The sequence below is a fragment of the Pteropus alecto genome, unplaced genomic scaffold (assembly GCF_000325575.1).
Source record: "Pteropus alecto unplaced genomic scaffold, ASM32557v1 scaffold7, whole genome shotgun sequence".
NCBI classification, from domain to species: Eukaryota; Metazoa; Chordata; class Mammalia; order Chiroptera; family Pteropodidae; genus Pteropus; species Pteropus alecto.
This window is the reverse complement of record NW_006494614.1, coordinates 35,076,275-35,099,695: the sequence shown is the minus strand read 5'-3', so window position 1 is coordinate 35,099,695 and position 23,421 is coordinate 35,076,275. Positions and strand designations below refer to the sequence as shown.

The following is a 23,421-nucleotide window of genomic DNA, read 5'->3' as shown; positions in this document are numbered from 1 at the left end:
TTATTTGTTTTTGGACAGAGCAAAATCCAAGAATGGGGGCCGCTGCCTGAGAGAGAAACTAGATAGGCTGGGCCTGAACTTGCCAGCAGGAAGACGGAAAGCAGCCAATGTTACCCTCCTCACTTCCTTAGTTGAAGGTATGTCTTTTCGGCTCCGCAAAGTAATGATGGAAAGTTAGCAATTCTTTGAAACACGGGTTTGTTAGATTATGCTGTTTCATTTTTGTTTATACTATTAAGCAAGACAGGTAACAATGACACGTGAATTTCCCAATTAATGTTGATAATCATTAAATTAGAAAACATAAAGCTTAGATAATTCTTAACATATTTAATTTTCTAATCTCCACGATAATAGGGAAGAAGACAACAATGGAAGATTTAGGTACTCCAACAAGTATACCCTAAATAACAGCAACGAAAAAATCGGCTTTGCTATTGTCATTTTTATTATTGTTTATTTTAGATTTCAGATAAATCTGACTTAATTCATTGTAATTCAGTACAACATGATCTACAGGATAAACAATAATGTTTTATAAGGGATTCACAGGAGTCTAGGCATTATACCAAGCCTGAAAGCACATTATTTTAATCCTAGTAGACATCCCTTAAAGTACTGCGACGTTCCATGGCTTTACAGGTAGATAAGCTGAGTTGCAGAAAGGTTGAGGTTAATCAGCGGAGTAGACACAGAAGTGTAAATATATTCCCAGAAGTTCTTTTTTTTTCCAATTTACTTTTTTTCCCTTTGTTTCTTCTGTAAAGACTAAACTTTACATATTTTCATTCACTCTTTTAAGAAGAGATATTATTGAAGATTCATTTTTAACTTTGTGGGAGGGCTTTTGAATGTCAAAGGAGAGTTCTTGCATAACCCAGAAAGCTATTATTTTAAAAATGAACAAAGAAGCTTTTTTGCCAAAACTCACCCAAACATACTTGTGACCCTTTCTTGCATTGGTTGCTCGCTTGTCTATAAGGCACACTGTAAGAGGTAAAAAAAAGTAAGTAAAACACAAAAACAAACATTTTGCACTTTTCCAGATTATCAATACATACCATTTACTGAACAACTTTGTGAAGTAGTGTGTTCTTGACATTTGTCTTGGCAAAATTGCTTTGGCGATTTTGCTGTTAACAGTTATCTTCGCTTTGTCCTCTAATTATAATAATGATGACAACCATGACAATAATATTATTGGCAACAAACATTTAATAAGTGTTACTGTTACTATGTTCTATGGCTGTGCTGTGTTTGCTTATGTGTGTTGATACTGAGGGCTGACATATGGTAAAGGGAGCTGACTCGTCATATACCCTTATGGACTGGAAGTTCCTGGGAGAAAGGCAAAGTAGAAAACGATGTCTCATGGGTGGATTCTAAAAGGAGACAGATTTCTGCTCAATTTAAGTAAGAGCATCATTAAAATTATAGCTATTTAACAACAGAACAAAATACTTGTTTAGAATATAATGGAGTGGATTCAAGAGTCATATGGGTGATAGGACTTGATTGGTTCTTAAACCCAACTCCACAGTAGAATCAACTGAGGAGGTTTATTTCAAATGTCTGGATCCCATGCCTAAACCAATTGAAACTCAGTCTCTGAAGATATGGCGCAGGCATCTATGTTCTTTTAAAATACTCCCAGTGATTTTGATGTATAATGAAGTATAAGAATCTTTGATCTAAATGTTCCTTGAGATCCTTTCCACTACCTAGGATGGGCTATGAATTCTCATGGAATTTGCAACTGATGTGAAAAGTTAAGGCCTTAAGGAAGACCTTTCTCTACGATTTCTGTGAATATACTGGCCAGTACAAACTGAAAAGCCATAAAAAGATATATTCACAATTCTTCTTATTGATTTCTATAGTAGCCAAAAGCATTGGAGTACCCTGTGTGGGAATCATCGATCGATGCCAACAGAGAGGATGCAGGTTAAAGATATGAAACTAGGATGATCTTGTGGTGCTGTCATCTACTTTTTAACTGTACCTCTCCTATCACAAAAGTGCCTAATTCATGTTCTATTCATTTGGCCTCTGCTCACAGAGAAGTCACATCAACCTTGGCTATGCAACTTAAGATTTTATTCTTTCTAGATGTGTTTTACTTTAATTGGAGGCCTTTAAGTCTCACAAATATTCATGATGTAGCAAAATAAATTTTTTATTGTTGAATCCCAGGCACTTTGATGGAACTGAAGAAAAGTGAGTTAGGGGCAAAGATTTCTTTTTCACCCCTCAGCTATCTACATATTACATTATGATCTGCAAACGCACTCTCTCTTACACACACACACACATACACACACACACGCACACACACGCACACACATTTTAAGTTTCATTACTATATGCTATGTTCTCTGATATTTTTATTCTGTTTCATATTCTCACAATCCATTTAAATGCTGATTTATTGTAAACCCGCTAAATTTCTTTCGACTCTCTGTTGAGTCATGAGTCATGACTCACATTTTCAAAAACTACAAGTTGCCTTAGAACATGAGGAGAACCTAGTAGTTGAAGGACAAGGACATTCCAACCAAATTAAAACAGGGTTCATTTTAATCCTAGAATGGGATTAAAATGACAAAATGGTCAGTTTCATTGTTGAATACTCTCTTATTTATTTATATTACCACATTTGGGTTGGGTTAGTGGTGACAACTGATGACTCCCTTCCAACCAGCAAAATGCCATGTACTGCATTATGCTCATAGTCCTTGGAATCCTGTAGATGATGCCAGATGTATGCAGAATAATGTTGACCCATCTCTGATTTATTATCCTCTTGAGAGATTGAAATAATTAGTTGATGCTTCTCTTTAGCACTTTTGTGACCTTGATCCTTTTTGTGCTAATATGAATCTGATAGAGTTATTTCAGGTTTGCTTTTCTTGTACAGTTTTAGGTGGTAAATTAAAACTTCACCATATTTACCACTTGGTGTGAATGTAAGACTTTGAATTAACCATGTCTTTGGATAATATTTTCCCCCTTAATCAAACATTTTTATAAAAGCCAGCACCATTTTAGATTAATTTTTTCAGAAATTCTAAAACTAGATTCCTAGTTGTCAAAATGGTCCATCAGCTTTCCTCCAAACCTATGGTCTTGTGGGATAGAACATTATTTTTTCCACCATTTTTAATTGATATCTCCCCCTTTTCTCCTGGATCTTCGACATTAACCCATATGTGCATTTTAATCACCAATACTTATATTAGCTTCTCTTAAATGTCTCTTAAAACTGTTGCTTAAAATCTTTATGGACGAGTCGAGTCATGACTATACTAGTTGTTTCTTAAACATCTAGTTTGAGTTTGGCCCATTACATTGCTGGGATCCAATCACACTCCCCTCATTTTGGTACAGTACTTGATCACAAGATAGATATCTGATGGGCTTTTTTCTCATAGACCAGACTTAGAAATAAGTCTCATGAAGGTCAACCTTTTATGACTTCATAATACTTGGCTCTGCCCCTTTCTGAGGAAGATATGAATACAGCTTTGCTCTTGTTTCTATTTTGATAGGAATCCCAAAGAAAGAGTTGCGTGTAGAGAGTCTGTCAGCTCTCCATGTAGAAAGGATTTAACCTTTATAAAGATTCAATCATTGAACAGTAAGGTGCCTTATGATGGGAATTAAAATTAGCAAACAAACATATGTTTTTAAAAACTACCCCTGTCGCTAATATAACAGTGCTTCATCATAATATTCCTAGGTGTCCATGCTTGCCTTGGGTTTTCAATCTTTTTGCCTTTAATTATTTTATAACCTTTCCCATGTATTTCTTTTAACTGGAGTCACTCTACTAATAGCTCCATCTTAGCATTGTCCTCAAATCAACATATTAGAAGCATTGTTTTAGGGGTTTTTTTAGGGATTTATAAAAGAGAGCTATTTAATGTAAATTTATAATATATTTAAACTCCCAAATTTTCTGTTACAAATATCATTCCACCTAGTAACCAATGGGATGAAGAGCTCAAAACAAACTGACTTTTTTCACCTTACAAAGTAAGGCACATATTTAGAGTGGGGCATATTTTTGTCCACATAACATAGACATATTTGACCTAGAATGAGATATGAATATTTGAATTCAGAGTCTCCTGCATGTAACACTAGATCATATCCCCTTTTTACACATATGCCTTTATTAAATGGGATTTAAATATGTAACTAATAATTAGTACCATTTCTTGTATCCCACTTTATCATAAGCCTGAAATTTTTTCATTTCCCCTTGTTAATCACATTGCTATGACTTCTTTGTCCATTCTGGCATCTATAATATCAAAGAGATGTCACTCTCTGGAAAATACGGTTGATTAATACTGATCTTACTAAGATCTTGGGATAACCCCAGACTCTTCTATAGTGGAAAAAAATCTATCTCTGGAAAACATTTAAAAAATTTGACCAATATTATTATTATTCTAGTTTTAATACTCTTGCTACATATTTGTTATTTATGAATCAGATATTTCTGTAGCTTCCTCCCTATGTTTTACTCCAGAATAATCTTTGCAGAGTTGGTGGTTGTTAAAACAAATACAAGGAGTTAATTATGTAGTCATTCCTGCCCATCACTCCCACCTCACTTGCAAAGAGTGTTGCTGGAGGGAAGTTTTATTCACTTGAGGGGGTTGCTTTCCTGGGAGAGTTCTGCTAAATTTGCAAAAGCTCTTATAACATTCTCAGGCAACACCAGGAGTTCTGAAAGCACAGTTTAAGTCCTTAAACACAAACACTTTGGCTTGCAGTTTGTCATAACAAGTGGTAAAATTCTGTTTATATATGTTTTTTCAAGAATAGTGTGGACAGTGAAGGGTGAAAATATACATCAGCAAAAGAAAAGGGAGCATTTACAGATATTGTATATGATGTCCAATTACACTTTTCAAGTTTAAACACTTTGTCACTGTTGCTTTCCTCTTTAGTTTCAAAAAAATGTAAGCTCCCAGACCCTAACCTTCACTTCTTATTTCATGTGAGCTAGCTGTACCACTTGCAAAATTTTTTGTCCCTTGGTTTAATACCATCACCTCATCCCCAATAATAACACTTTTGAAATTTGAAATTTTGTCTGACTTTGAGCTTATCTTGCCCAAACTTCATTTACTTAATTTATAAACTTAGGATAATGTGAGCTGTTATAACAGTTAATTCCCAAATTTTCAGTTGCTGAACACAATAGAAGTTTATTTCTCACTCATCACTGTCTGATGTGAGTGTTTATCATTGGAGGCCTTCCTTGCTCTCACAGTCTCATTTAGGGACCCAGAGTCCTTCCATCTGAAGCTCTGTTCTCCTCTAGGTCCTAAGAGCCCTCTTCATTCAGCTCTCACTAAGGAAAGACATGGGGTAAAAGTACACACCTCCTTACCCACTTGGCCGGGAAATGGCCCACATTACTACTATTCACATTCCTTAGGAACTAGTCAAATGGCCATAACTAATTCTAGAGCTGGGTGTGGGATACACTAGAAAATAGTAGTCTCTAGCTGGGCAGAGTCTTCTCAGCAACAACTCCATAGTATGTAAAGAAAGAACAAATCTTTGATGGTCCAGCACCCATTTTTGCCACAACATCTGCCTAGTATGTCTTTTATAGGAATAAATACATTCACATAGATTAAACACTTGGTACTATGTAACACTGAGGCACTTATTAAAGATTAGTGCCTGTCATCTAGCTTCTTTCTTTCTAAGCAACAGCATTATTTAGTAGCAAAATTTACTCAGAATCATAAAACTTCAGCTCTGGAAGAAAATGGAAAACTGAATAGTCTAAGGCACTAGGTCTTGAAGCAATTTAGAGTGCGCTCCTCACATCAAGTAAGCTCGTTTGAACTCGCCCCTACTACTTGCTAGCTATGTGCAATAGTGATGTGCACACAATCTCTCTGAGTATCAGTGTCTTTATCTACAAAGTGATGTTAATAAAAATAATACCCTTCTTATAAGGATGTTGTGAGCACTAAATTAGAGTGCTTGCAAAACACTTAACATGGTACCCAGCACAAATTTGGTGCTCAATAAAATTTTAGTTATCATTATTCTCAAATAAAAAAAACTAAGGTGTTGTAAGACTAACTGTTCCACACAGGATCATAAAATTGCGAGCAGAAAAGATGAAAACTCAGTTCTTCCGGTTTACAATACTGCTGTGTATATTCTATTTTGTATTTTTGGCGTGGATTATGAATAGTTGAACTACTCTGAATTTAACTGAAGTATAACTGAGGGTTAGAAAGAAGTTTTCAATTTGTGAACCATTTTTCACTGTGGATTAGACCTCCCTGCTGCAAAAAATCCTGGGCAAGCTTCTGGAACTTTCTTGCATCCACTAGTACAAGTTTTTAGAATCTTGATGAACCCTCTGCCACTACTTAATCCTCCAAAGTTAAGATGACATTAAATATTGGTCTGTCCTTCTTTTCTGGAATAATTATCATTAGTGTCTCTTGTACTTTCAATAGTGTCAATTGAATCAGTCAAGTCAGTCGGTTTTAAGATTACCCTTTAAAACCTTTTTTTTCCAATCCAACCAAACCAACAAAAGGTAGGAGAAAGGAATGTTATCATTTGGTGCTATTTTCTCTTTTTCCTGAGTACTGAGCTATACAATTGCCTTTCCAGGAAACATCGGAAAAGAACAAACAACTTGGTAATGAATGCTTTCCTATAGATGAGGTATGGCAAGTGTAGATATATCAGGTTTGCTAGATATGTGATTAGTCCATGGCTTTTTCCTTTAGGAGAGGTATTGTTCACTGCTCAAGGCTTGAAGGATTCAAACACCAAAATCCTTTTGCCAAGTATTAGTGATAGTGCACACACAAGTCATGCTCAGTATTAGTTGCTCTTCTCGTGGGATTGAGGATAAAACTAATAGTCTCATTGCCTTTACATGGGGACCACAATGTTTTTTTTTTTTTTTTTTTTTTTGTTTTGTTTTTTTTTTTTTTATGGATGTGTTTTTTTTTCCAATCCAACCAAACCAACAAAAGGTAGGAGAAAGGAATGTTATCATTTGGTGCTATTTTCTCTTTTTCCTGAGTACTGAGCTATACAATTGCCTTTCCAGGAAACATCGGAAAAGAACAAACAACTTGGTAATGAATGCTTTCCTATAGATGAGGTATGGCAAGTGTAGATATATCAGGTTTGCTAGATATGTGATTAGTCCATGGCTTTTTCCTTTAGGAGAGGTATTGTTCACTGCTCAAGGCTTGAAGGATTCAAACACCAAAATCCTTTTGCCAAGTATTAGTGATAGTGCACACACAAGTCATGCTCAGTATTAGTTGCTCTTCTCGTGGGATTGAGGATAAAACTAATAGTCTCATTGCCTTTACATGGGGACCACAATGTTTTTTTGTTTGTTTGTTTGTTTGTTTTGTTTTTTTTTTTTTTATGGATGTGTGTGGCTTAAGGCTAGCTTCCTGGGACTCATGGGGGTTGTAGGTCTGAAAGAACTATCATCCCAAAATAACTCCTCCATGAGCCATTCCAGCTATCACATTCCCACATTATCCCTCCTTTGGCATATAAAGGTTTTCAGATTTCTTCTAAAATTGTACATGATATAAAAAGTAATAAATTGACCCTTTGTCATAATAACTAATTGGTAATCGCTTTAGTCAGAAAATCACCTGGAAAAGCCCAGGGGACCTTTGTGTTCCCTTTGGCACACAAACACTCAAGCACTGACTTTTGCATTTCAGAGCTCCCAGTGGAATTTGTCTCAATAAAGTAGATGCTAGTAGAGCCTTTGTTAGTCATTCATATTAAGGTCTCAGAAAACAATTTTTTTTCAGACCAGTAGGTATTAATGTCTTATCTGTAAACTTCTTGTTCTAAGTCATGAAATACTTTCTATCTGAGAGACTCTGCTCCAATAATTGGTAATTAGATAACAATTAAATATTGTTATTAGATGACAATTAGATATTGTTATCTAATATCCAAGAACTAGTATTTATCATAATTTTCAGTAATTGGTCACAATGAAACAGAGATTTTATCATATGAGATACCATCTTAGAAGACATCTTAAATCATTGGCTTTCTTCCTAATATTACTTCCCCAAACTGCATCTATTATTTCATTCACTTTTAGGGGGAAAAGGTATTTACAGGTAGAGGCAGAGGAAATAGGCTACTACACATATGCCTTTGTGTCTGACTGTGTGCTTGGGGTGTCCTAAAATTCCTGCTACTCTTCATGGTGACTGTGGCAAAAATGTCAAATGTGTCCAAGCCCATTTGGCTCAGCCCTGCCGCTGCTTCCTTTGGTCATTATTCACTGTCATAAATCATGATGCTCACTTAAAGGCATGTCTCTACATTGTTTTTCTTGTGATTTTATTTTATTTTTTCTATTATTCTCTTTCAAACTTTATACCTCAACTAATATGCTTTCAAACACTGTTTCTGCCTTTTTCATTATTTACAGTTATCAAAATCAATAGGTATTTTGATAAAATTGTAGACTTTGTTATTGCTGATGTCTGACTCCTACTGAATAGCAATGAAAGTTTTGGAATTGCTCATGTTTTAAATACCAAAATATTTGGATTTAGAATTAAATCTTTCTAAGAAAAGAGTCAAAGAATAATTTTGCCATTGAATTCATGTAATTTTAAATAATTTATACAAATGGTTAAAAAAAACCTTAAAAGTTACAAAAGATTATATAGTGAATTACCTCCTTTCCTCTTAATTTGTCAATTATTCAGTTCCCCTCCTGGAAGAAAACAAATGTTTTTGGATTCTCTATTTCCTTCCAAAGATATATGTGTAAATGCCTCTCTTTTTTTAAAGAAATTATAGTATTATATCCACACGAATATGAACATTGGATTTTTTTTTCACACTTTATATTAGGTTTTTTTTTTCAGTGATTATAAGTTGTACTTCCTTTTAAACACTTGTGGTATTCCATTGTTTGAGTGCACTATCATTTATTTAACCAGTCCCCTACTGAATATCATATAGGTATTTTCAATCTTTGCCTGTTACAAACAGTGCTCTACAATGAGTAACCTCACACTTAAACAATCCTGCAGATATGTAAGTACATCTATTCAGTAAATTCTTAGGAATGTGTTGCAGGGTCGAAAAATATTTGCATTTATACTTTTAGAAGATTATGGAAATATTCTCCATAGTGGTTGTAATTTTATAATCCCATCAGCAATGGGGGTAACAAGCATTAATATGATAGTACTTTCCTGTACACTAGCCTGAACAGGGCACTATCAATTTTTCAATCTTTGCTAACGTGATTGGTTAAAAAAATAACGCTACTTCTATCATGAAGGAAGTTGAGTTGAGTATATTCTTAGGAAAATTTTATGAGCTTTTCTTTCTGTTCATTTACTTTGTCCTCATGGGATTCATTTTTATATTTTCCTCATTCATTATATATCAGGAAAATTGTTTGTATGTCTCTGATCTGAGTTGTAAACAACCCCACTTCTGGCTTCTGTTAGTCTCTTTGCCATTATGAGTTTTTTTTTGTTTATATGCTTATTTGTTCAGGTCTATGTCCTATAGAACTTTTTGATATTAATATAATCATATTGCTCATATATTTTATTCCATGGCTTTTAGTTCTTCTTATTATAATATTTTAAAAGACATTTTTATTCCAAGATTATAAAAGAAGAACTTTCCCATGATATTATCTAATTACTTTATAATTCTATTTTTTATGCTTAAATCTTCAATCCATCTGGACTTTGTTTTGTTGTCGGATGTATGATATAGATCCAATTTTGTTTTTTTTCCAGATGGCCTCTCAGTTATCCTAACACCTTTTATTGATAATCTATCTTTTCCCTACTAGTATGAAAACCACATTTCATCTAACACAAAATCTCTCCATACAGATATACTTTCTCAATAGGCTGATGACTTTGTTTTCCTAATAAAGCCATCTATACTTCTACCACCACATTCTATTTTTTTGGTTCTATAGTTTATACTACATCAGTCAAACAAGGCAGAACTCATCATGCAAGAGCCCAGATAGAGGACTTTACAGTTTAACATTAACTCATTGTAATGACTGCCTTCCCTTTGTATACTCCACAGAAACTTTGTAGTTGGGGGAAGATGTATAATCAATTTCTACATAATGCTTTCCCTTTACCTTAGGGCAGTGATTCTTAACTCTGGCTTCGGATTACTGCAGGAGCTTTCAAAAAATGTAGAGACTCTTGCTCCAGAAATTAATTGGCATGGGGTAGAACCCAGACTTTTTTTTTTTTTAAATAAACTCTCAGATTATGGAAGTAGCAAGGATTGAAAAATACTGCCTTCAACTATAGTCCGTTTTATTAAATGTCTCCACTTATTATTTTGTTCTTTCTAGAAGCTTTCCTTTGCTTTACTTTTTCATTATATTCTTTGGGAGGGGTGCCTCATAAGTCCATTGTTATAATTACCCAATAAAATAGTTGAAAACTTTTTCATTTAACAAATGTTTACTGAAGACGTATGAATTAGGTGCTATGCTAAGTAAAGTGCTTTGAAAAACAAAGTGTTGGTGTTTAAACAAAATCATCATTAAGCTAGGGAAACTACCATGTCATAAGGCACCTATCTATATCATAGACCGTATAATACATAATGTTATAGAGTGGATTTCTTTTAGAATAGTTCGAAAATCTACACCAGATGTATTAACTTTGTCCTGCAGCTCTAGGGTTTACTGTACCTTGATCTCATAAGATAATTTATTTAATGTAATATCTTATCCAGGTTTGAAAATCTTCTCAAATTTCCTTTTAATAGGTACCTGTTAGAATAATCCCAAAGATACATTTGAATGTGTTAGTTCCTCATACATGTAAATATGATTGAAATCATAGATATGTGTCAGGAATTTAGCACATATGAATTATTGTTTTTATTTAATAACTTTGGGTATTGCAACACTAAGTTAAACCTAAGTCGTTCATAAGGCAGTATAGTTACAGTGAGTTGGTAAGAATTATTTAAGGAACTGTCTAATAATGTAGAAGTATCCTTTAGAACAAATTAGTTTTAGATATTAATATTCAGTTGTCTAAAGTACATTTTCCCCTAAAATACAATAATTTTAAAGGGAGTAAAATACTTAGTGACTGTATAAAATGTTGAAAATCAGTTGTATTTACTTCTATTTAAAGATACATTTAGATCTGCTTCTCATAAAATAACATGGGAACCCAGAATATCAGTAAAATGAACAATCAACTTTCTTCGGAAAACATTTTTTAATTAACTTTCCATTTCTGGGATGCATCAATAATTGCCATTTAAATTTTTTTCTACTGTTTTCCCTTTGTTTTTTACTTTTTGCTTCTGAGTGTGAAAAATGAATGCCCTGAGACCAGGGAGCACATTCTCTTTTTATGTTCTTCCCATATTCTGTAATTTTACTTGTGCCAGCTTTTTGAGAGAGTTACTCAATATAAGTCATCAACTGCTGCCATTACTATTGAAAAATTGAATATCTGTTAGTGGTTTCCATTTTTTTGGAAGTGGGGGGAAGTGACACTACTTGGCACATAGAGCCTGAAGCCTTGCACTTAGAATACTCCTGTCCAAGCACTAACAATATTACTCCAAACACCCATGTATCCTACTTCTAAAATATTAATTCTTGAAATTCCATGAAGTACAATGGGTATACTTGCCAAAGTTTGTGTGTTGTTGCTTCAGATGTGTAAAAAAAAGAAGAGGCGTGGGACTGGTCTGTCAAGTGGCACAATGCATTGAAATAAAGGGACAACTTAAATCTATTCTGAAGAAGAAAAGAACTAGGGCATTCTACCTCACTTGCACAAAAATGAGGTGGAGGCAGCCATATTTGCTCTATGGGAATAGAAGGAAAAATGTTTTTGGCCCTTCACAGATCACTCTTTTCACCACAGGTTACTGTACCAGTTTGTTGTCCACATGGGCATTTTGTCCCATCACAGAGACAGAGATGCTTGTAGATCTTTATTTTCACAAATCAGCCAAATTCCATAGAGTCTTATTCATGTGTTTTTCAGATCCTAAAATTTCTATTTTTCTTAAACTTGGTGACTCTAAGATATCTGCTGTACAGTATTTAACTATAAATTTGTCATCATTGCTGAATATCGTGTGTATTTTAATTCGTGGATCCATTTATTCATTCATTCTTGGGTCTTCACCCATAAAGCTTTTGCAGCATGATATACACATTTAACTACATATCAGAGTGTCTTCACTTGCCACTTCTTTTGATGTAGCATTGCTATACATCCAGTAACAATGTTACATCGCAAGCAGGAGAAAGCAGTAAACAGAACTAAGGGAAGGAAGGATCTGGCTGTCAGTGTAAATGTAAATAGCAGCTGTTCCATTCAAACTGTTTTTAAAAGACCACACGGTGAGAGCTTTGCATAAAATGGGCCAGATCCTCAAGAATCAGGTTTTAGCACAAAATTTAAGAGGCATGCTGCCATCCTCCTGTTCTCACTGTTTCACTTTCCCACTATTACACAAACAGTAGACAGAAAAAAATTATATATATATATATACACATATATATGTGTGTATATATATATATGCACACACATACATACACACATATATATATTAGCCTCTGTTAAAATGTTATTTAAATATCTATTTCTGTGTGAAAATGTTATTTAAGTATCTAATTCTGTGTCAATATGCAGATATATCAATATATATATAATTCAACTTGCGGTACAAAAATGACATTATAAATGGTGTTATTGTTATTTGCAAAATATGTGCTGAGTCCTAAGGTTACATGATTTTCTCTTGTGGTCAGGTGCTGTGATCTATCTGGTAGATCAAGCTTTAAGACTTTTTACTTCAAATTTAAAGTTTCTCAAATTATCTTCCTTCTGTCATTTTTCTAGTAAAAGCAACTGTCCTATATGGCAGAGGTCCCTAACCTGTTAAGAACCAGGCCGCACAGCAGGCTGGTAGGTGAGCAAAGCTTCGTCTGTATTTGCAGCTGCTCTCCAGCGCTAGCATCACCGCCTCAGCTCCACCTCAGATCATCAGGCATTAGATTCTCATAGGAGCTCCCACCCCTGGTGCCAAAAAGATTGGGGACCACTGCAGTACATAACATTACAATGTCCTTTTAAAAAATATACTTATACCATTTTTTTTTCCTGCCAAGCTTGCACATATTTTCCCCCCTCATTGGTTAGTGTGATAAACTACTGGTAATGAGCACTTTAAAAATATGCTTATACTTGTATACCTAGAGACGAGGCGGCGGGGATCATGACTGGCTAATTCACTAAACATTATCTGATCTAATATGTTTACCCCATTGAAATATTTTTATATTAAACTAGACTCTTCCAAGGCCTACATCATGAGAATAAAAAATGTTAAAGACTTAGTGAATGAATGAAGAAATGAAAAACAACATTGGCATCTAATGGTAACAAATAAAAATTAAACACACTTGAATAAATGCGAATCTAATTTTAATGTTTGTTTAATAGTTGTACATATTGAAACTTCCAATAAGGATATTAACTAACATTTGTATATTCATCATAGTGGAGCTTTTCTTTGTATAAATGTACTTTTTTTGTCACATAAGCAAAGTCAAGGACTCCACCAGTTCCTGTTTACTCAGTAGATATAAATCATATAAATAAACCATAACTAAGGAGTTTTTAGTCTTGTTCCTTCTTCTTTATATATATCAGGGGAAACTTGAGATAAAAGCTTTTAGGGAAAAAACTATAAATAAATATTGAACCCCAGTTAATTATATAATGCCAAAGTCTTTAGAAAAATGTATACCGAAGTTATATGGATTGATGGATGAGAAGAGGTAAAGAAAACTGAATAGGTATGTGATAAAGCAAATTTAGTATAACAATAAGGGTGGGCATGTGGGAATTCGCTATATGTTTGAAATTTTTTTATAATTAAAATGTTTGAAAAAAGTCTTAGGAGTTTATTTACTTCCCCCCACCCCAATCCCCACCCCGCCGCCTTAGGATTTTTAGTTTAAGAAAGACAGGTATTCAAGAACAATTGAAGGTGAAATTACTTTTAGGATTATATTTTCTCATCTCTATTATACTAAAATGTTTTCCCATTTTATATTGCAATTTCCTTTGTCTTTCTTTATGAATATGAGTTTCCCAGTCTGAAAGATTAATATTTTTTTCCTAGATAAAAAGAGTCATTATGAGAAAAATATATGACAGTTTCATTAATGTTAACTAACCTATTTTGTATATATATTTTATAAATCTATAAACATTTCTCCCTTCTGTATAGTAATATTAACCATTTTTATTTCTTCCTGATATTAATTCATCTACTACTCTGCTATTCTATGAGTATAAAGAAGGATCAAATCCATTACTTCTTAGACTTACTTTGGCCAATCACCAAATAAACATCATATGATTTGGCCATTAAGCCTGACCTTTTTATTTTTTCATGGCAAAATTTGACTGACCTTGTGCCTCTTGGGTCACCTCTCCTTGATTACCAATTTATCCTCCTTTGAAATTATGTAAAACACTTTATCTCTAATGCTCATTTGATACTTGTAAACAATAGCTCGTATTATATATAATGTCAACATAGTGTCAAAAACATATCAAGATTATAAATAATGCTTACAAGGTATAACATAAATTATAAAGTGCTACTCAGGTGTGTTTGTGTTTCTTGTTGTTGCTACTAGTATTGGTATGATCATCACCTTCCTAGAAGCAGAGATGATCTTTGGTGCCCTTTTTTATCCCTCGTTGCTCCTACTTACCGCTGCATCTTGAACAAAGTAGGTTCTCAATATATATGTAGTAAAAGCTTGATTTTTAAATTGTTTAACGGTCAGATAAGAGTTGGCTTGATTGAGCTTTAAAAATACTAACTGCTGTTTTCCAGACTGAAATCCATCACCAAGTCTTACTTTGCAGATAAACCATTTTTATCCCATTTCTTAAAAATTTACTTGGGTTAAGATTTTGTGAAAAAACAAAAGTTATTTACGATTTTGTAATACTTAATAAGCATTATATATTTTATAATACATTTAAGGAGCATTGTACATAGTGCTAAAGGGTACTGAAGCCTACCATAAAGCCTGATAATTATGCACTATATCCTCTTTGGCAACGTAATGATGTGAAATTGATATAATTCATTTATTTCCCTTTCCAAAGTGTTCCAACTTCTTCGAAAATTATTTGGAGCCTTTGCCAATATTTTGATACTTCTAATGGAAAAGATATCTGAATATTTCAGATATACTGAGAGTAGTAGGCTGTAGATTGTGCAGCAGCAAAATGACATACCCATGAAACTTTTTTCCCAAGGGTGTTAATGTCTAGGATCTCAGATGTCAGTCTGGTCTAATGGCCGGAGCCTCAAAGGGAGTCAAAACTCCTGGACTGGTTTTCCCCCTGGATTTTCCACATACCCCTGCCTGGTAAGTAGCTACTGTTTCTCAGTTTCTCTTCATTTTACTCCATCCTTCACAAAAGTCCTTTTTCTTGGATCGTTTAGAATGAACAGGAAAAATAATCCATCTGACCAAAGCCAAGAATGAAACTTGAGGAAAATATAAGGTATTACTTGTATTGAGTTTGGACATTCCCGAGAAACTGATTTTTATTGTCTGCCAACAGGGGAGGCTTTACACTTGGCTCGTGATTTTGGCTACACTTGTGAAACAGAGTTTCCAGCCAAAGCTGTCGGAGAACATCTTGCCAGACAACATATGGAACAGAAAGAACAGACAGCAAGAAAAAAGATGATCCTAGCGACCAAGTAAGCAGAGTGGGGAAGACTCTACAAGCCTTTATTCTCAGTGTTTCCAGTGTTTGTTTGTTTGTTTGTTTGTTTGTTTTTTGAATCAGGGGATGGGTCAGAAAACACCAATTGTCTAAAACAAGGGGGTCTCACATACTGGCCGCTAGGTATATGAAACAAGGACCCTCCACACACCACTTGTGCCCATTGCAAGATTTTTTTTGTTGTCACCGATGGAAGTTCTTAGAAAACTTCTCCAGAATATGCAGGAATTCCTAGGAGAAAAACATGTTTAAGAGATGGAGTTCCAAGCAAATATACCTTTGGTTGCTATATAATTTGGTGTCAGCCACTCATTGTGCCTTCATAAATGACGATAAAGATCTTGAAGCACTGTGAGTGTTTGGGCAATGTGACAAAAGTTTAGGTCCTAGGTGCAAGAAAGGTAACAGGGAGACCTCTGGGACCAGGGATAGCCATTAGTGTCCCCACCTTTTCTTGTGTATAATTAAGCGAATAGTCCTTGTACCACCCCACTCCCTGTGGTGATATTGTCTAAAAGAAAAGGTATTTTGGCTATACTTGTGAAACTGTGGGGGAAAGTCCATTTCAAATGTGAATTAAAGTGAAGGAAATGACACATGTACGAAAGGGGAAGCTTGCATGAGATGAGTTCAATTTCAAACTTGAAATTTCTTTGATAAATAATTATGGAGCTCCCATTTATTGTGTGAAAGCCCAGCAGAACTATAAGTACTGCTGCAAGTCATGTTCAAACTTTTACAGAAAAATCTTTCAAGTAGTAGCTAATTCTTGCTCTCTTGTTCTTATTAAAATAAATTACTGCTACATAGAGACCATTAATAATCTTATCTAATTTCCTAATTCTACACTCAGATTTTAGAACTAATAGTCCCAGGTGGTTAAATTATCATTTATAAATTAGTTTCTTATTCGAGAATAACTTCTAAAGAGAAAGCATAAGAAGATAGTGTTAGAAACAGTGATCCTTATAAACTGATGAAAAAATGACTTTACAACATGCTGGCTAAAATTTAAATTGGCTCAAAATATATAAAACCAGAAGCAAATATTCCTTCTTCCACCAACCTCCAATATAATATAGATCTTTTTACAAATTTAATGGTTTATATAAGATACATACCACCTAACAGGCTTGCCCGAGACACTTGAATCCTTTATTTGGGGTTTATGCTGCTTGTGGCTGTCCCCATTTGGGTTTAGGATATACTTGTGCACTGCTCTTCTGAGAGTACTAGAAATTCTCTTGCAGCAAAGAGAAGGAAAATAAAAGTTGTAGCAAAAGGAGAAGAGAAAAGGCCAAACGAGGTGATAAAAGGGAAAAGTATAGCAGAAGGAGAGAATGAAGATCGAGAGTTAGAGAAAAAAAACTATAAGGCAGGTAAAGTATTTGGATTTAAAACTGAGGGATAAACTTTGTGCCATGGAAGCTCCTGAACACTTGCTAGTGGAAAGACCTAAACCTGGACTTTTTGTATAGTTTATCTCCAGAGGGGTCTTCACTTCTATTTTGTTTCTACGCTTTCCCTCTTCCAAATAGTTCCTTGACTAAGAAGGGTCTTCATCAGTCATATTTCATTTTCTTCAGAAAGAACTGAAAGTTCATGCAGTTAGTTTGAATCCTTAATATAATCTCAGGAGAATATAAAGACTTGTTATGGATCAAAACCTCTATACAGTGCTAGAAGCTAGTATCCCCTAGGTGTTCTCAAAGCATCATATTATTCTAGCTGGCAGGATCATATGGATTTCCTAATATATATACCCATGCAATACCTCTGAATGACACCATTATCCCAAAATACAAATTATCCAAGAGAAAACACCTTTGTATTTTGTACCTGAAATTACTCAGTTGTGATTTTACTGTGCATATTCTAAGACTTTCACTCCCTAAACCAGAGAAAATCTTCTTTTCACCACTCTTACCCCAAGATCAGGCCTGTATGTTTACCCTAACCACACAGAAATGCCACCATTAACATTCCAGACACAAAGTCCATTTTCTTGGGAGCTCCCATAACTCTGTTTAAGTATTTGGGAGTCAGTGCATCCAAACTGATGCTTAGGTTTTCTTTTCACAGAAGTAAATGTTAGAAGAACTTGAGAGAATAAGGGAAGTACTTACATATTTGTCAAAGTTACACTGAGACATATGTTTTAGAGTTGTAGATTCAACTAAGGAGTCCTGTTTTCCTTTTACCTGGGATCTAAGTCATGTATGTTATTTTAGGTGATATTTTGATCTTTGATTTCATAAAATCTTGTGAAAACATGTAACTTGCTTTGATTTTTCTGCCCATAGTTAGACATTTACAAACCATGAAGTGTCGAGCAAAAATTGAGTTCAGTAATTCTAATGACCTTATTTTACATGAGAGTAAATAGGCCATAAACATCTAAAAATCAGAAGAGAACCTTTATCATTTTTTTGTCTTTTTGGTTATTTATATCCATCCCATCTTTTTATTAAACGTGAAATAAGAATGAAGAATCAGATACCATGCAGTCATAGAAAACATACACAATACAAGCAGTCATCAATATAAGTAAATAAAGTAAGGAACGTGTAGGAATAACATCTTTCTGCAACTTATCAGTGGGTATAACACATGTTCTAAGTGGTTTCTAATGGTAAAGCATTGCCTATTTTCAATTAAAATACTCAAAGTTGAAATTAAGTAACCTTCCTGGATATTCATTATATTCTAACAGCTCACCTTTGTTTTTAAGACCATGACAATTGTGTCAAAAAATTCAAAATTCTTTGTATGAGATATTCAATTGCTGGTCTGTGTCAGCAGATTGGCTTACATATCTCTTTTTTCCCCTATGAATACTAGATTTAGTTGTAGTGAATTATATTGCCAAATATATAATTGTATGAAAGGTCCATTGGTTAAGTGCCGTTAGCCTCCTAATCCCTCTTTATTTCTAGTGCTTTGTTGATTAACCAAATACTTTGTTGTTATTAAATAGTTATTTATGAGAGATAGAAACTGAGTAAGACAGTTTTTGAAATCTAAAATGTAGCACACAAAACATTTATTTGATTTATGGAAAATATTTAAACCTCTTCATTAAATTTAGAACTAAATATGATTAACATTTGATGCACATAAAGGTAAAGCAGAATAGTTAGCAAGTTTTAATTTAGTGTTACCATACCATTAATCATCAAAAAGAGAAATATAGAACTTTAAATTCAGACATACTAAAAAATTATGTCCTTAAGGACAATGACATAAGTGATAAAGTTAGAATTTGTGATTCATCGAAGATCGCCTGTTACATAATTCATAATGTGACATTTTCTTTTGAGAAATGAGTATTTCTTATTGTAGCTTCATAAATAAAATTTTAAATGAGAATGAAAGTAAGCAGAAAAAATAATAACTTTTTGCCACAATGAGAGATTGACGATCATTGCCTAAGGGATAGCTACTAAATTGTTATCTGTTTTTAAGTCTAGAAGCTGTCCTGAGTCATGAGCTAAGCAGCAGAATCAAATATCAAAGGTGGAGAATTCTGAAACTTCTGATACAGCTTTTCGTGTGGAGTAGTTGAATTGCTAAGCATAAGTTAAATTTTTCCACACTTCGCTTTTTCCTCATTTCTTCACCAAGTTTAAGTTCATTGTAACTTGCTGTATTGTTTATACAATAAGGAAGTTAGTTTGCCAACATAAATTTGTTAATTATCCAAATAATTCTCATATCATAACATAAGAACTAAAGCAATGTTTTGACCTTCATTTAAATTTTTAAATATATTTTAATCTGATAGAAAATTGAAAGACTAGTCTTTAAACAACTCTAATATTCCTTTGTAGTAATGGATCACATAGTTAGCCTACTAAATTGTAATTTATTTTGCTAGTCTGAAAAATGATAGCATGAATCTATATTTAAAATTTTAGTTAGACATTTCCTAAAGACTAAGACAACAATATAGCTAACTATTGACTAACACAAAGCACAACAGATAATGATATCCCTCCAAATGTCATCATTTAATGCCATCAAACACTTAGCTTTAGTTGCTATTCATCTATTAAAATTAGGTTATATACCTGAAAGTCAGCCAACTGAGTCTGACTCAGAACAGAAAAAGTATGAAGTTCAGACAAAATATTTTCTATGAAAGCACACACATGCCGTTGTTAAAAGCATGCATTTAGATGCTATATCTCAGAGACTCAGCCAAACATTAGCAGGGGGATATGCAAAAACATGTTTGATTTATAGCAGATGAAGGCTTACCTCTCTGTTCATTTGTTTTTCCTCTCGCTGCAATCCTCTTTACTTTCACTTGTGTTCAAAATGAATAAGGCAAGTTCTGTGAAATGAGGCAATATTTGAACACTGACAATAAACTTGAGTCTCATTATTTATAAAAAAAAAATCACAAATGATCTTTGGAAGAAGTTAATAAATTGTAGGCACCTATAATAAACAGGACACCACTGATTTTAACTCAGTGATAAATTATTTTATCATTATGAAATGACAAAAAGACATTTTGTCATTTTTTTAGTAGTCATTTGTTAATGACACAAATTTCTGGAGAGGAATTAGTGGCTGGGTCCATGGAATTGCATTCACTTGGGATAATTTGACTCTCCTGAACTTGTCTTTGGCTATATTGATAATTATAGTCAGGGCTACATGATTACATTTTGTGACTGCCCAATGTCAATCCTGACCAAAAAAACCTAATCACTATCATATTATCCCTTGAATATGGAGTAGTCTCACTTCAGAAGACATATTATTTTGAGCAATTCCTTGGGAGTCCTTTACTTCACTCTTCAGCTACTGCATCAATCTAGTGTTTGTTGTTATTGTTGTTGATTTTATAAAAAGTTATTTCTTTACATGTTTTGCTTCTTTAGAATTGTATTGTTTGGACTATGTATTCCAAGGGCTTTACTGTTATCCAACATGCATGGCAATGTGGTAATTAAAACTGAAACCAGTCATCAGAAATCATAACCTTTTAAAGTAAGAAAAGCAGCAGGAAAATGCTCTTACATGGAGTAGAACAATAATTTTTGTGAGGCTAGTGGACTAAATTGTGTGTAATATTAAAATACAAATTTAGTCCACAATAGTCTGAGTTATAATATTGGAAAAAAACCATTTTCCAAAGCCTACTTGAATCATGGCTCCAAAATAAGCCTATAACTTGATTTAGACTTGTTTTTACAGATATGATATCTCCCCCAAATCACATTTTAATGTAAAAAATTATTAATTGTGATCCTTACATATAGATTTTCCTTATCCTGGAGTTAATTTATGAATAGTTACCTTAAAATTAACATTGGTTTTATCAACGCCGGTGGACTGTTACTCAATTTGAAAGATTTGCAGTCACCCCATAGTACTTGAGAACTGAGCTGCCATTGTGAACCTCATCTGTATGTTGTGGATGGAACTTCGCAGGTTGCTTTGTGAAATTTTATCTAGTGCTATCGTAAAAGAGAAAACAAACCTTTTATAAACCTCATAGGGTGAAATTAAAGCCCCATTTCGAGAGTTCAACTTTAACTTTGAATTTTTTATTTTAGACAAATTTGTAAAGAATTCCAAGACCTCTTGAGCCAAGATAGATCACCACTGGGATCCTCCAGACCCACTCCAATTCTAGACCTGGACATCCAGAGACACTTAACACATTTCAGGTAAGATGGGTTTTCCAAGATGATCAGACTCTCTGTTAAATTGTTAAAACTGCCTTTACTAACTCAAGACCTTTTAGTATTCTTATCACAGTTCCATTTAAAGATATCACTTATATATTTATGTGGTGACTGACTAAATTGTTTGAAATTCCAAGCATTTAAGATAATATTATAAAAATAACTAATGTATGAAGCATTCTGGATAAGAAAATTTAAAATCTTTGCGTGATCATCAAGGACTTGTGACTTTTAAAGAGGACACTATTATTTCAAATAATATCATTTTGGATCAGGTGTCTGAAATCCTTTAGATAGTTCTTTATCTTGATTATATAAATTGTTGAATGAACAGATGACATGACAGAAATTAATGGGATATCATAGACTGATGTTTCAAGAGTATAATTTCCACACAACTAGATACTGTAAACAGTTCTTCAGTTAGTATACACAAATAATTTAGAAAACCCTGGATTGTATTATTAAAAGCGTATTGTGAATTTCATTTTCTGAGAGGCTTTGGAAGAGAATAGAATATTTTTCCTGGTTAACTTATGCCCTGGGTACAATTTGGAAAAGAACATGATAACCATTCAGGTGCCTTTCAATTATAAAACTTTAGAATTCTATGACTACATGATATTTCTCATCAAAATAAAAATATTTATCATCTTTTAAATATTATCATTTAGTTTAAATAACGATGCTAAGGAAAGACTAATAGACATTAAATTTCAAAATCTTCTTAATACCTCTCAATGACTATAATATTGTTGAGGAGGATACTCCATTATAATAAAATGAAAGGTACTTAAATAAGTTGGAATTTTATCTGCAACATCAGAGATGTTTAGATAAAATACTTTATTTTCCATAATGTCACAAGGCTCCTCAAGATGTAATAGACACATCTCTGAAGACTAAACTTAGTATTTATTTTCTAAAAATACACCAAATGTAGCATCTATTTCACAGGACTTTTCTCCTATGACTCAAATGGGTTAGTGACGGTGAGTGTACTAAAACTGGAAGAAAATGTAATGTCCAGAAGTTTAGAGCAAAAACTATGGAGTCACTATAACCATCTTCAAATCCAGACCCTTATACATTCAAGCTGGGTCGTTTGGGGTAGTCATACCCGTACAAATATTTTTCACATTTTGATTTGTGTATATACTAAAAACATTTAAATATTTACAGATGTCTAAGTCAGAACTTAATACATTTTACACAAAATCAATTCTGGATTTAAGGAAGTTTGTCAAGTTATAAATTTACTCTTAGAAGTAACTTACTGTTCAAATATAGAGAATTGGGACTCGATGTCATTTCTACTAGGTTATTTCCGACTATGGGTGCCGCAGCCTTTATTAGACAGTGAGCTGTCACTTTTCAGGCTCAAAACAAAATACAGCATCAGTGCGTAAATTGACTATCAGCTACAGTGTGAAATAAATAGCCAGATCATTTGTTTGCTCAGCATAGGCACAATCTGCTCATGTGTTGATACTTTAGTCATTTGCCAACTTAATACCACAGAACTCTTTGGAGAAAACTTTCACTTCTAAACTTGAGCTGAATGTTTCCTATGTGGGCTTTATATGCGCTTACTTACTTCCCCATGCAGAATATGGTAACAAACTACTCTGATATTTCCCAGAGAATCTTGTCTGATGTTTTCCAGAAAAGAGCTAAATATATGGTAAATTGCTTCTGCTATTCTCAGTAAAGAGACAGAGAGAGAGACAGAGAGAGAGACAGAGAGAGAGAGAGAGAGAGAGAGAGAGAGAGAGAGAGAGAGAAAGAGAGAGAGAGAGAGAGAGAGATTATATTTGGGGTGTAAAACTCTAAAGATTATACATGGCAGCACATTC

At 33.8% G+C, this 23,421-nt stretch overlaps 1 protein-coding gene across 1 annotated transcript in view; it reads left to right on the top strand.

The window, feature by feature from the left end:
- Window positions 1-23,421, top strand: part of TFAP2D (transcription factor AP-2 delta) — a 54,099-nt gene that overhangs the window by 15,610 nt on the left and 15,068 nt on the right. The window contains exons 5-7 of the mRNA XM_006926452.1: window positions 19-137; window positions 15,696-15,837; window positions 21,434-21,547. Of these exons, the coding sequence (XP_006926514.1) occupies window positions 19-137; window positions 15,696-15,837; window positions 21,434-21,547 (375 nt within the window). The remainder of the gene's footprint in view (window positions 1-18; window positions 138-15,695; window positions 15,838-21,433; window positions 21,548-23,421) is intronic.